This window comes from Nanorana parkeri, unplaced genomic scaffold (assembly GCF_000935625.1).
Source record: "Nanorana parkeri isolate BGI_ZX_2015 unplaced genomic scaffold, ASM93562v1 scaffold1928, whole genome shotgun sequence".
Classification (NCBI taxonomy): domain Eukaryota; kingdom Metazoa; phylum Chordata; class Amphibia; order Anura; family Dicroglossidae; genus Nanorana; species Nanorana parkeri.
The window spans coordinates 200,356-214,942 of record NW_017308196.1 but is presented as its reverse complement, the minus strand read 5'-3'; the positions used below and the strand labels follow the sequence as shown (position 1 = coordinate 214,942).

Genomic DNA, 14,587 nt, shown 5'->3' with positions numbered 1-14,587 from the left:
TATATATACACACACACACATACATATATAACAAATAGCAATGCATTCTAATATTATACATGCAAGAACATATCTTTGCAGAATAAAATACACTGGGTTTGAAGCTACACAATAATAAAATAACTTGGATCGGGACTCCAATAAATGTCATGTGACCATTGAGGCAGCGTATTTATTTGGGATCTGCTCGTCAAGGAGAGGGTTAAAGGAGGACAATTAGCCCGGCCAGCCTCTGAATCCATATTTCCAGTGTTTATGGGACTTACCGCATCTCAGAGGGTGAATCCGCCTTTCCCCTCCTGTAATCCAGGTGCAGAGCATGCTTGAACGGGATTCAGCGGACAGCATTGGCACAACCACAGTCCCCTGACTGTCACCGCAGGCGTCCAATGGAGTGGAGCCTTTCCAGGAGCCCGCCCACCAGGGGCGTGGCTTGTCAGAATGACAGTCCAGCCCAGCCCTACCCTGCCCACGTTGTATTAGAGGGAAATACAGACAGTTTCTCCAAGTCAGGAAGGTCCTCACCTTTAATTCCCGGATCCCTGGTATCAGCTAGCGCTGGAAAGCCCACATTCATCCTGGCCTGCTCCTTCCCAGCTCCTACAATTGGATACCCCGGGAGCCTGTGTTCAATGATGGGTAAGTGGGACAGCTGGGGGTCCGGGCTGCACAGAGCTGTCAGGCTGGAGTCTCTTTCCTAGTCCTGTCTCAGCTATTTACACGATCCTGTCCCTACAAGCAGGCAGCAAGCACGTTAAGGATCATTAGCAAGAGGCAGGCATAGCAATAACTGGAGGCTTCATTAACAACCCTCTTGGAAAGAAAAAAAAAAAGCTTTGCCATAAAATGTTGTCTGAGATCACTGAGCAGCCACTGCAGATAAGACTGTTTAACCCCTTTGCTGCCATGGAGGTGAGTGACACTTTGCACTCCATTAATTAACCTTTTACCTATCCATTATGAATGGAAGTCTATGTGGCTTAGGGCTCTTGTCTTCTTTGGATTGAACACCTTGTTGTCAATACCTTCAATTACTTTCCAGTAAAGAAGCAGTGACCCACGCAACGCAGTGGTACACAACAACCAATCAAATTTAACCTTTCATCGCTTTAGGGTAGTGAGAAAAGTGAAGGCTTGTTTCTCATTGGCTGCTGTGCTTACTGCATTTGTCCTTTTCTTTGCTTCGCTAGAGTTCAGCACTTGAGCAGTTTTAGATCAGGAACTGAATATTTCCTCATGATGACTGTGACTTTGGCACACTTGCTGGACTGCTCTGGGGTGATTTACAAATGGAACAAAGGCTGCCACTTAGCAAAATGTTTTTTTTTTTCATGGCAGAGTGAATATTGGTTGATAAAGTAAGCCTGTGCTCACTTTAAACACCTAATCATGTGCAAACAAAATGTAAAATAAAATATTATTAGTGCATTCGAAGTCAACACAGACTGACCTTATTTACTAACATTGACTTTGCTAAGTGCGCAACCTTTACTCCTTTAGTACATCGACCCCCGTGTGTTGTGGATCAATGATTGAGCTTTCTCCTCTCCATCCACAGAGCCTGCCTTTGGGGAAGTGAACCAGCTAGGAGGGGTGTTTGTGAACGGAAGACCTCTCCCCAACGCCATCAGATTGAGGATTGTGGAGCTGGCCCAGCTGGGGATCAGGCCCTGTGACATCAGTAGACAGCTCCGGGTGTCCCATGGATGTGTCAGTAAGATCCTGGCTCGCTACAATGAAACTGGATCCATCCTCCCAGGAGCCATCGGTGGCAGCAAACCCCGGGTCACCACCCCGACCGTGGTAAAACACATCAGGACCTACAAACAGAGGGACCCCGGGATCTTCGCCTGGGAGATCAGAGACCGGCTCCTGGCAGATGGGGTGTGCGACAAGTACAACGTGCCATCGGTCAGCTCTATCAGCAGGATCCTGAGAAATAAGATCGGTAATCTGTCCCAGCAAAGTCATTATGACAATCACAAACAGCATCACCATGCCACAGCCGCCTCTGCACTCCAATACAATCATATTTACCCCTATCCCAATCCCATCGCAGCTGGAGCCAAGGTACCCACACCCCCAGGAATGCCCTCAATATCCAGCACCATGGCTATAGCCAGGACCTGGCCTTCCTCACACTCTGTCACTGATATCCTGGGGATTAGGTCTATCACAGATCAAGGTAAGCCTTACAACCCCATGTACCTGATGAGCCCTGCTAGACATCACACTGGGCCCAAAAAGGACAATTAGTGTGTGTGAAATAATAATAGCAAATCATATAATCTATACACAAATAATTATCATAACAGCAAATATATATTAACACACACACACACACACACACACACACTTAGCTAATTTACTAAAGGAGCTAAAAATCTTTACTTAAAATTGTGTGAATATTCACTTTAATTATGCAGATATGTAAAAAGCATTTGCTCATGACTGAGTGAATGAATTAGTGAACATGAATTCTTTATGTGCTGGTGCTTTATATCTATATATATCTTAGATGGTAGCAGCTGGCACAGCAGGCAGAGCCACAGATAAGTGTCTTGCAAGCCCAGGGTAGCCAGTTCATTGTCCATCTTTAAGAAATGAGAGGTGATCATGTCTAACAGACATGGAGAGTAAATAGGCCATCCCTCACAGCCTGGGTCTAAAGGAGAAAAAGCATTTCACTTTTGCTAAAAACAGGAATTTGTCATCAGCATAATGCCTGCTGGAAATTAAGGAAAAGTTTCACTTCTTGAGTTTGTGCAATCAGCCTAAATTTACCCAGACAGGAAGTTCAAATGTCAGATAATTGGTTTCATTCTTAGGCACAAAGTACAACCTCTGGGCATACTCAGAACAGAAGGAGAGAATTGCTGTTCACCTAGAGACTAATTTTCTGCTTATTTTCTTCCTTCCTAATCCAAGCAGGGGATAGGACAGGATAGGAGCCCTTATTTGCCATCAGAGTGCCTTATTGACAAGTTCCTAGGACAGGGCCTGCCAGCAATAAATGCCCCTTCTGCCTAACCGAACCCATGCTACCCAACAAGGCCCTCTCCATTAGGCAGCGCCTATTAATTGCTTCATTAGAGAAAGTCCTGTTTACACTGCATCCTACTTTCCTCTAAAGACACCCAGCCTTCTGGAGAAATATACAGAGATTACCATTTCCTGCAATGATGGTTAGAAAAGGCCCTCACACTGGAGAATTAGATTACAAATTGGGAATGTTTGTAGATCCCTCTAATGGTTTCCTCTTTTATTAACACCACATTGGCAGTCAGGCCTCGGAGGGGACTGTCTGGGTTTGTTCCTCTGTGTCTCAGCTATGTAGAGGAAAGATTCCTGAGCTCTACAAACTGACCAGGGCTGCTGCTGCTGGGACTGCTTAGATCATTATTTTTTTTTTTTTTTTTACGCTCTTTGTAGCAACATTGTTAATTTATTGGCCGAACCGTCGTCTGTGACACAGGACAGGAGAAAGTGTCAACTGGTTATAAATGTAGAAAGGCCGCAGGAGAGGGACAGGAGGGGGTCAAATGTATCAGACTTACTGGGGACACTGCATACAGTTAAGGACAACAGAAAGGCAATATGGTTAAATATTTCCATAATAGTCTTTTTTTTTCTTTTTCATTTATTTTACAACCTGAATTTAAAAAAAATATAGCATAGAACTTGCTTGGTCACTATTGGAAACAGCTTAGCTTTAACTGGTCCATTTTATTACAGATCAGACCTTTGCTTCAATCTTTATGTTTATAAGGTCTTTTTAAAATTACATTAAAATACAGATATTTTAGACTTACTTGCTATTTTTATACCTCTATAACAAAATCTATTTATATTGTTTTTGGTGCACCCGGTAGCTTAGAACAAGCAGTCTCTTGTAATTTGACAAGGCAATGTTTAGTAGGTAGGAGAGTAAATTGTCCATAATTTCCCATTTTTTCCTAGACATAGCCAAGGTTGTTTGCTTCTATTATTTAGAAGAAAAGTTAGCGATTACCTTTGCACCACAAAAGTACTGTTAAATAATATTTTATGATATATTTATTATATTAAAATGTGACATTCAAGAAACCAAAGTGTCGGCACTTGCACACGGCTCTATATAAAAAGATGAAACAAAGAAATTTGTAGATCAAAATAATTTAATATAGGTTACCATAATAATATAATGAATTTATAGTAAATGTAAAAAAGTGTAACATATACAAACCAGAACATGAATTAAATATTCATGGTGAGTTCAAACTACAGGCTAGAGAGTTCCTACTGAGCACAAATCATATCAGTATAGCAAATAGATGGTCTTTCCACGCGCCGGTTCACTGTCTTTTCGCCAGTTGCGAATCAGCAGATGTGCTGGGAAGCTCTGCCAGTGGGAGCTCCTGCAGAGTTAGTGGTTTGCACACAGCACTAACATATTCTGGAAGAGCTCATTGAAACTTACACAATGTCCACTTACCTCAGTGGATTATTTACTTCACGTCGAGGTATACTTTACCCTTTTTATGTTTTTTATTTTCATTAAAAAATATATATAAATGTATAGCTGGTAATACAGCATAAGCATAATATTAATTTAGGCACCTATTGCTTATGCAAATGAAAGTGCAAACTGAGTTCCTGATTTCATGACACTTTGTGGCAAGCTCTGAACCTTTCTGCCAGTCTTGCTCTTTGAGGAAATTGTTGCTTTCCAGTTTTATCTCTGTCGCCTCTATCATTTCTCCTGATCCTTTTCTGCGATCTGGTGGAACAGAATATGCAGCTTTGACTGCACTGTGCTATTACGATTTTTTCATGTAGGCCCCTAATACACACTATTGGTTGTTGATGGTACACTTTAAGCAATGGACGCCTTATTTCACGACAAGCTGTGATCGTTTCCTCGTTTCTCCCTCTTATTTCTCCCCATCTTTTTTCTTCCATCTGGAAATACAGGATTTCCAGCTTTGATCACAGTGTGCTATAACAATGTATTTACATAGACATTTATTATTTATGCAAGTATAAGTGCAATTTGGGTTGTTAAAGGTTACACTTTAAGCAATGGACACCTTATGTCAGGCAAGCTGTGATCTTTTCCTCTTGTCGTTGCCTAGCAGATGACAGTATATATCTGCTGGTAGCAGGGTGCAGTTGCACCAGTTTTAGCATTATTGTCTCTGTTATTTCTCCAAGTCTGTTTTTCTGCGATCTGGAAATACAGAATGTGCAGCTTTGATCACACTGTGTTATAACAATGTGTGTATAGACGCTTATTATTTATGCAAGTGCAATGTGGGTTGCTGGATGGTTAGACTTTAAGCAATCGGCGCCTCACTTCATGACACTTTGTGCCAATCTGTGATCCTTTCCTCTTGTCGTTGCCTAGGAGCTGCCAGTATATCTGTTGGTATCCAGGGTGCAATGACAACAGTTTTTCCTCCACATATTTTTCTGCGATCTAGGACAGAATTTTCAGCTTTGACCGCGAAGAACTTTGGAGAGACCTATTTTTTTTCTCCCTGACTGTAAAATAAACATTTCTGACAAATTCTGGAATTCTAAGTATTTTCCATATTTCTAATCCTTTCTTCAAACACAGGCTGGCCTTTCTTGTACGAACTTCGAGGGTCTCCGGTCTTATTTTTCTTGTAGAAAAATGCGATTTGAAGATTCCAAGCTGTACCTGAATTAACTGACTCACTGTCACTTCCACTAAGTGATTCATGAGCCCGAAGATTAATGGCTTGGCTCATTTTTTGCACGATGTCATATTTTTTTTTATTTTTTGTAATCTTTTCCTTCCCCCATTGCGATTCCGACTATTTATCCCAACAAAATGCCCACATCAACACTCCTCTGATCGCTTCCATTTTCTATTTGGCGCTGTGAAATTCTCACATTGACGAGGCTGCCGTGCTGGGAAAGCCAAGATATACACTCAGCAGAAGTGTTGCTTTGACCGCAATATTTTAATAACCTGATTTCAGAGCCTGCAGTTATATCTGGGGTGAATGTGGCTGCACACTTCCAGTCATGTATGTACAGCATTATTACTTCATCTCCCTTTTCCTGTTCCATCCATTATTTCCCATCACCAAATTAACTGATACAACATACACTGACAGCAGCAGTAACCCATAACTGTCCAACTATGGATAGCTGTCCATAGTAACCAATAGACAATTATCTTTTATTGATCTCACCACTTTAATTGGAAGCTGGCTGCTTTCTGTTGGGTAATAAATCTTGTAGGTCATGATTGCCCTTTGCAATGCTTTAGCAAATCAGATAGATAAGGAATATGCCTTTAATTAAAGGAATGTGCAGGTAGGGATGGAATATTGTAGTAAATATTGGCTATTCTGGGGTGAAATTTGAGAGGAGACATGTTTGCGTTGTTTGTTGGCAAAACTAATATTAGTGTGCGTACATATTGGTTCACTGCACTTGTGTACCGCATGCGCGCCGTGGCTAACCTCTGACAACGTTGAGATATCTGCATTTGCATGCAACAGTTTGGGTGCACACTACATAGAGTGCAATGATGGGTGTTCTCATAGGACTGCAGGCTTCAGTGCAGATATGTGAATAGGAATAGGAAAGTAACAATTCACGTTTTCTAATCTATGTATAGGAAAATAAAATTACTGTTATTTTTCATTGTTTTCATTTTTTAAATGATTATTAATATTTTTATTGTGATGATTATGATGAGGATTACTATTAGTAGTTCTTGTTGTAGTAGTAGTAAAATTGTAGCAGTATTATACCAGTATCATAAAACCATAATAATTATGAAATAATGATAATGACAAAATACAAATTTTGCTTTATCTTTTTCTTCTAAAGTCCTATAGCAATTTCAGTAAGAGTGCTTGAGTCCCTATGAAAGAATAAAAGGATAACCTTTATATAAACGCTTCTCATAGAGCCGCCATTGCCCCCAACGATTAAATATACAAATACAACTACAGACCTTAGGTTGCAGCTTCCCCCAGTTACTGCTACTTATGCTTGCCCATGGCTGGGAAATGTTCACAGCCTCTTGGGAACCAGCAGCTGGCCACAGAGGGGAATGGCCTGCTTATCTCCATGCAGCAAGAAGGAAACAGGTAGGTCATTGGTCTCTATGGTGGGTGTATAAGTATGCACAACGTACTGGTTCCCACAGGCAGTAAATGCCGCCATAGACAGGTTGTGGTAGTGTGAACTGGGAGAAAAGTTTCATTGAAGGGCTGTAGTTTTATGCATTCATCTAATCATGGGGGTAAGGGTGAATATATGGGAACTTTTATGTAAAGGTAAAGTTACCCTTTAATCTTTGAATGATGTGTCCAATTTTATTATAACCAGTTTATACTGTTGGTACTATATTAATATCATTTGTTCTGTATTAGTATAGGACCCTTATCACATAATGTAGAACATTGCGTGGACTGATTTAGTAAAGGACTAGAGACTGTTCATTTAGTAAAGTAAATATCCACTTTGCACAGTGAACCCTCACCAAAGTTAATAAATAAGGTGCAGCTGTGTTCACAGCAGAATTTTTTTTCTCCAAATGATTGGCTAACTGAAGTGAACACAGCTTCATCGTATATTACTATAGGGCACCTTCACTTTGTCTCTACTCCTATAGTAAATCAACCCTTAGGACTGAACTGTTCCCAATATGTCTGTTGATTGAAAATCCATCATCAGTGTGGTATGGATATTTCAAGAGACTTTCACCATCATCACCATCTCACAAAGACACAAAAAGGGCTGAGTTACTGAAGGAGATGAAAATCTTCACTCAATAAATTGAGTGAGTATTAAGTTATATTAGCCAATAAAGTAAAAGGCAAATTCCTGTTTATTTATTTCATCTGCTCGTGATTGACTGAAGATTCTCTTTAGTAAATCGGCCTCAAAATGTGTCAAGACTCCTAATTTGCAAACCATGTGCCAATTTTCCCATTAAACTCTGGATCTATCTATCTATCTATCTATCTATCTATCTATCTATCTATCTATCTATCTATCTATCTATCTATCTATCTATCTATTTTTACAATAGCTAATACCAGTGCTGTGCATTTTATTGTTTTGAATATAAATGCGTCTCTCAGATTTGTATCCGACAAGGAGACCTACAAAACCTGCATTTACAGGCTACTGAACAATCTATAATGAGGTGTATCTTGCACACCATCCTATCTGCTTTCATGCATATTTGAATTCTACAAGATCCTGCTGCCAACACATTAACATACACGTAATATGTATTCAGGTGCATAAAAATGTCTTTTTATTTAATTTAATTTAATGTGACTGACCTGCAACATGCAACAGGCACGGTAGAGATAAAAAGGTAAAGATGTGAGTTGTATCTAAACCTAAGAACAAACTTTAAATATTTTACCACTTATCAATCCTTAGACTGATAAAAGCTGAAGACAAATAATGGCTGTATTTGTCTTCAGCTTTTCCCCTTTATTTCCATCTTATCTGGCTAGTAACACATTACCTGTCTTAGGGCGGCTACACTTAATCGTCCACAGTATGCATGGATGAGCAACCTAGCCACTCTTGCAGCACTGTCAACCTGTAGAGAGGGTAGTGTCAGATGCACTAGAAGATTTAGATGGACTTTACATAAGGGTAATTAAACCCTCAAGGTTCTTTTCATATATCTACTGCTAGCAAGTAGTAGATATATGCAAAAACATTTTTAAAAAGTCTCCAAAAAAGTTAAAGCTTACCTGTGTCTCTGCCACACGCTCCCGTCCGAAGATCTGAAGGCTCTAGGATGGCCGCAAAGGATCATGGGGCAAGTGGGGCAGTAGAGATCATCGGCCAGGAGAAGAGGAGAGACAAGGGTAAGTCAATGCAGGCAGCCCGCAAGACTCTGTGGTATAGGAAGACACAGCAGTCAGCGCTGGATCAGAGACCGGCACCAGCGCTGTAGGGACTCCTGAAAACTACTGTAAGGAAGAAGATGATCGGTTCAAGAGGCATCATTTCCTTACACCTATCATTACACCAGCATAGGGGAGGGAGGAACAAGAAATTAGACTTTAATGTCACTTAAGTAGTTAACAAATTAAAACATAACTTTAGTTTTAAATGTATGAATAAAATCTGACCATTGTACGCACCCCTGTCAGGTGAGTATAACTTTGTTATTTTAGACCCTGTATGAAACGGAGCACTTACCTTGCAGGGGTAGCCTCGCTGCAAGGGATAAGATCTCTTCTGCCCAGAGTTCTTCTTTAAATCTGACTACACATTGACAGATCCCAAGGCACAATACATTTTTGGTTCTTTAGTTGATAGACAGTAAAAAGTATTTAGCGCTTACACATGCTTCATGTAATCTGTAAAACTTACAACTGATAGCTGATACATTACTACACTCTTTTAGCTGATTTACTGAAGAGGTTGAGAACTTTCACTTAACAAATTGTGTGACTATTCACTCTAATTATCCAGTCATGCGAAATGTAACTTCATGTTTTATTTATTTCATCTGCACATCACTGCACATTTAAATTGAACAGGAATTTACTTTTCACATGAATGAATAACCTATTATTCACACAATTTATTGAATGAAGATTCTTGACTCCTTCAGTAAATAGCAGGGTCCTGTAGATGTCAAAGATTACAATAACACATTTATGAAAAGCAGGAAAGGGAATAATTGGTCTGTTTTAAAGAGCTTGCAATCTATCAAGTTGTATAAAAAGGAAAAACAACTAAAATAAAATAAAATAATGAATCTAGATATCGGTCCATTCACAGTTTCACAGTATAAGCTGAATAAAATAGGTAAAAGAATTTGTACATAGCATAGAGATTGTGCCGAGCATAAATATTTATTATGTTTCCAGGTAAAGCAATTCCAAAGTATATACTCCTATTTTATACACATGCTGTTCTTATTAGCTGTGTATGTTTCACAGTATTAGTCATAAAAACATTTCTTACTGAAGGTTGCAGATGCTAAAAACATGCACAGAGATTTATTTTATTCGCTCTGGGAAAAAAAAAGGAATTTTTATTACTCTTATTCATTTATCGGCATTGGTGAATTGCATTTCTGCAGTGTTTGATGAGTTTACAACCTATAATACATAGCTCATCAGCTACATGCAGCATAGGCTTGCCTCTGTACACAGGAATGTATTGGTAACTCTTGCCCTTTTTCTCCCCAGTCAGCGACACATCACCCTACCACAGCCCTAAGGTGGAAGAATGGAGCAGTCTAAGTAGGAATAGTTTCCAGTCTTCCCAGCACATGATCAACGGGTTGGAGAAAGGCTGCCTCGATCAGGAAGTCAAGTACAGCCAGGTAAAGGGGGTGAGCTGACTCTCTGAGAGCGGGAGGCATAGAGACATTTATATCTGATTATTAATGGCTACACTCTGAAAGTGGAAACTATACTTAACTACTACTCCTGTTGGATGAATGCTTACTGATTACATGTTCTTGACTGAATGATTTTTGCGGTGAGTAAATTGGATTGCTTGTAACAAATTACACAATTGAGCACTGTTCTCAATGCTTTTTTATGAACTAACATTACACAGTTTTTTAAGGGAATACCCCCTTCTTCTAGGTCTAAACAGTATTGCTTGAACCTAGAAGAAGGAGGTAGCCCCTGAAAACTTGCCTTAAAAAATGAACTGTTAATGCAAATAAAAAAATAATCATGGACTCTACTCAACTGTCTTGTTGACTACATTAGAAAGCTACAATCACCTTACATCTATAATAATAGATTGTATTATTTCTTGGTATATGTCCCATTTTGCAGATAGATATAAAGCTGGCCATACAATCACCTTTAGATTTGTCAACAATTATAGAGCATTAGGACCTATACAAATGGATATAAATTGAACAAAATAGGGTTGATTTACTAAAGTAGCAGAGGCTTTTTACCTAGTAAAGTGAATGTTCACTTTGCAAAGAGAATGTTGAAAAAAGGTGCAGCTTTGTTCACTTTGAATATGTGTGAGGGACAGGAAGACAAAGGAATTTTTTAGCACATAATTGGGTATTCAAAGTAAAAAATGGCATCTAATAGACACTGTACAAGGATTTTACTATTAGACTGTGACTTGTTTGATCAGTTCTAGTCAGGCAGGGACTTGAGAATAGTCATTCGAACAGCAGAAACGATTTTCTGCACAAATAGTCTTCCATACAAATAATCTTTGACACCAGAAATGGCTATGATGCTCACATCGTAGGGATAGATAAACTCAAAATGACAGGTATTCGATGTACAGTTATTCCATATGCTTATAGTTACTAATGTTGATTGATATAATACAATTAACTTGAGATGGTAATATAGACTTGAGAATAGATTGTTCATCTGCCCGAAAATTAATCTCGAATTTTATTAGATGACGGACAGCTATAGAAGATCTTAGATCTATAGAACGACACAATACAAATAAACATTTTAGTCTAAAGTGTCTTCTGTCTATGTCTATGGGTGTTCTGAGGGGAGAGTAGTATGGCTTCTTTCAGAATATCAAAGTATGGGCAAGTCTGATGATATGATTGTTTAACGATAATAATAGAATAGAAGTAGCCCTAAGCATGTCCCAGAGAGGTGGCATCTTTGTGGCTGTAGGATAGAGATTTGTGATCTCTGCACCGTAACATATATTTTAGTATTGATTTGTGATATGCAGTAGCTGGTATGACATTAAAAGGCTGAACTACTGACATAGAATCCAACTCAGCAGGGACACAACTCAAGAGTTAGCATTGGCAACAGGATAATATAAATATACATGTTATTTAATAGCTGGTCAAGATTAATAGCTCTTGATATCACGCTGATCCAGGAAACTTTCCAGCGTACAGCGTGGGGTCATGGAACAATCTATATTATCCAAAGGAAAGGTGGAATTTGTGTCTATGTTTCCCTCTATCCCTAGATCAGCAGTAGCTTCGAGGATGCATATTATTCGAGGAATAATATATGATTGCGTCTAATATATTGTTCTTATAATATATGGACAAAGTGGCCTTACTACATGTAAAATAGTCAAGGAAAGGCTATGCAAGTTACAGCTTGTAAAAGAAGGGAAACATCTCAATAGCAGTTCAACAGTTAATACACCATTCTCAAGTCTCGGTTCTTTAAACCCTTATAGCAAGAATCACTATTCTTGGTGCCAAAATTTGGGTGCAAAGTTTTCTGTGGGCACTTTTTGGGTTGGGTGCAAGTACATTTCAATATTATCTGCAGAGTTGCTGGTGTAATAGTTTTATGTTCATTTAGAAATTACTGTAATCTCAATAATATTACAGGTATGTATGAGATTTAACTAAGGGTTACATTTAAAGGCTATGTCGATGTTAACTTTAGGAGTAAATGTATATAAAGAGTTAAGTTTAAGGGTTGTGCTTTGGTTAACATTAGGTTTAACCTCCCTGTCGGTATGATTTTTTCTTTCCTTTTTTTGTTCTATTTGTTTTCGTTTAAAAAAAAAAACTTTTGAATCTCCCGCCGGTTCCGCCCCCTGCGACGCGGATGCTCGCAAGGGACGGAACCCGGAAGACGGATCGAGGGACAAGATCAGCCGGAGGACACAGCACGGCTCGAGGGACAAGGTAAGAGACGGGCTGTGTATTCCCGAGTGTGGCTCGGGGTTACCGCTTATGGTACAGAAAATTAACCCCGAGCCACACTCGGGAATACCGCCAAGGAGGTTAAGGATCAGGTCAAGGTTATTAGTTAAATTCAGTGGTTAGGGTAAGGTTTAGGGAATTACATTAAGGTTATTAGTTTGGGTGGTTAGGGGTTTTGGTCAAGGTTAATAATTATATTTTTTGGTTACTTTAGGGTTTATGGTTAGATTTTCACTGTTGTGCTCAGGTTAAGGGCTAGGTTTACAGGTATGGTCAAGGTTAATAGTAGGGATGCACTGATACCAAGTACCGTACTCGGTACAAGCTTAAATATAAATAAAGGGATGCACCGATACCAGTTTTGCAAGTAGAAATACTGGTACTTGCCCAAGTACTTACAAGTACACGTACTGATACATTTTTGTTTATTGTCATTTTACAGTTTTTCTAAAACAATACAGACTAATGATTTCAGGACAGTGGTGGAGCACCTGACCTTGGTCCCAGCTGCAACCGTTGCAACCCTGGTAGTTCTCATGAAAATGCAGAGTATCGGCACTGGTACTCGAAAAGTATCGGTGCATCCCTAGTTAATAGTTAGTTTTAGTGATTATGCTAAGGTTTGAGACTTAGGTTTATGTTAAGAGGTAGGCTGAAGGTTTAGGCTGAGGTTTGGATAATGTTTACAATGAGGAGGTTAGGTTTAGGGTAACAGTAAGTTCAATAAATAATGATTTTGTGTGTGAGCAATTTTCTTTTCTAGACTTTTCAAATTTTTAGCTGTAAAATGTAGTGGCACCAAACATATGTACCATAAGATATCACCCCAATTTTATGAGGCCTGAAAAAAAAAACTACCTTGAGATAATAGAAAGAGGTCTAGATCCCAAGTTAAGCAATGCTTATTACCCCATACTAAAATGGCTGTATGATTACCCATCCATTGTACAGAGTTACGAAATACATACAAGCATACATGCTTACTACATATAAATAATAGTTTTCTAACAATAATACTGATACCAACTTAAATACCCCACAAAGGATAATAGTATTCCCCAAGTAAGACTTGATGTAATACCCAAAGGATTTAATGGTAAAGTAGAAACTGACAAATAATGGAAATAATTGTGAGATTGCCACTTTGACAAGCATTAAGCATTACCACAGCATTACCTAGCCTAACCTCCCTAGCCTTACTGCCCCTGACCCACCCTTTTATGCATTGAGTTCAATTTCTTTCAATCTGAACTAATACATAGAACTTTGCTTACCATGATCATTAGCATATATACATGATATATAGCTAGGGTTAGCATTTCTCAGTGCTGAACATTTGTAGAATTTGTAAAAAATTCTATAGACACCCGTAATATCATTAAGTGTTTTGCTGCTAAAACGTCCTCCCAGTTGGAGAGGGTTCAGCAGTAAAATGTAGATGATATTAGAGATCTGTTTGTAGAATAAAGCATCAAGATGATTAGATGGTTATCACCCATGTGTGCCAGTTTTTAATTTATATGTCTATTGGTACTTCATACCTCAAGACCCTGACTGACAGCTTGTGGGAGGAAAAGTCTAATATTAACTAGATTGGATCTTCCTGGTTATTGTTTCTCTGTATAAAATCTACATAGGGGCATAATTGTAAACATATATACTAGTAAAATACCAGTACCTGTCTATGGGCATGATTAAATAAGGTGTACATTTCTTTACTTACATATGTGTAAATACTCAATCATGTGCAGAGCAATGTATAAATATATATTTGTTTTTTATTTAATTGGATAATTGAAGTCAATGTAGCTCCATTGATCTAAGTGAAAAATATTCTTCTTCGGTAAACCATATTCAATGTTTAAAATGAGTAGCTGTCTGGCTGTATGTGAACAATCAACCTCATGTTATTGTCTACGGCCATGCTTAGAGTGGCCATGTACAGTC

At 38.8% G+C, this 14,587-nt stretch overlaps 1 protein-coding gene across 1 annotated transcript in view; it reads left to right on the top strand.

Moving 5' to 3' along the window:
• PAX9 (paired box 9) overlaps positions 1 to 14,587 on the top strand; it is a 53,678-nt gene that overhangs the window by 8,100 nt on the left and 30,991 nt on the right. Inside the window, exons 2-3 of the mRNA XM_018572079.1 lie at positions 1,559 to 2,185; positions 10,200 to 10,336. Of these exons, the coding sequence (XP_018427581.1) occupies positions 1,559 to 2,185; positions 10,200 to 10,336 (764 nt within the window). The remainder of the gene's footprint in view (positions 1 to 1,558; positions 2,186 to 10,199; positions 10,337 to 14,587) is intronic.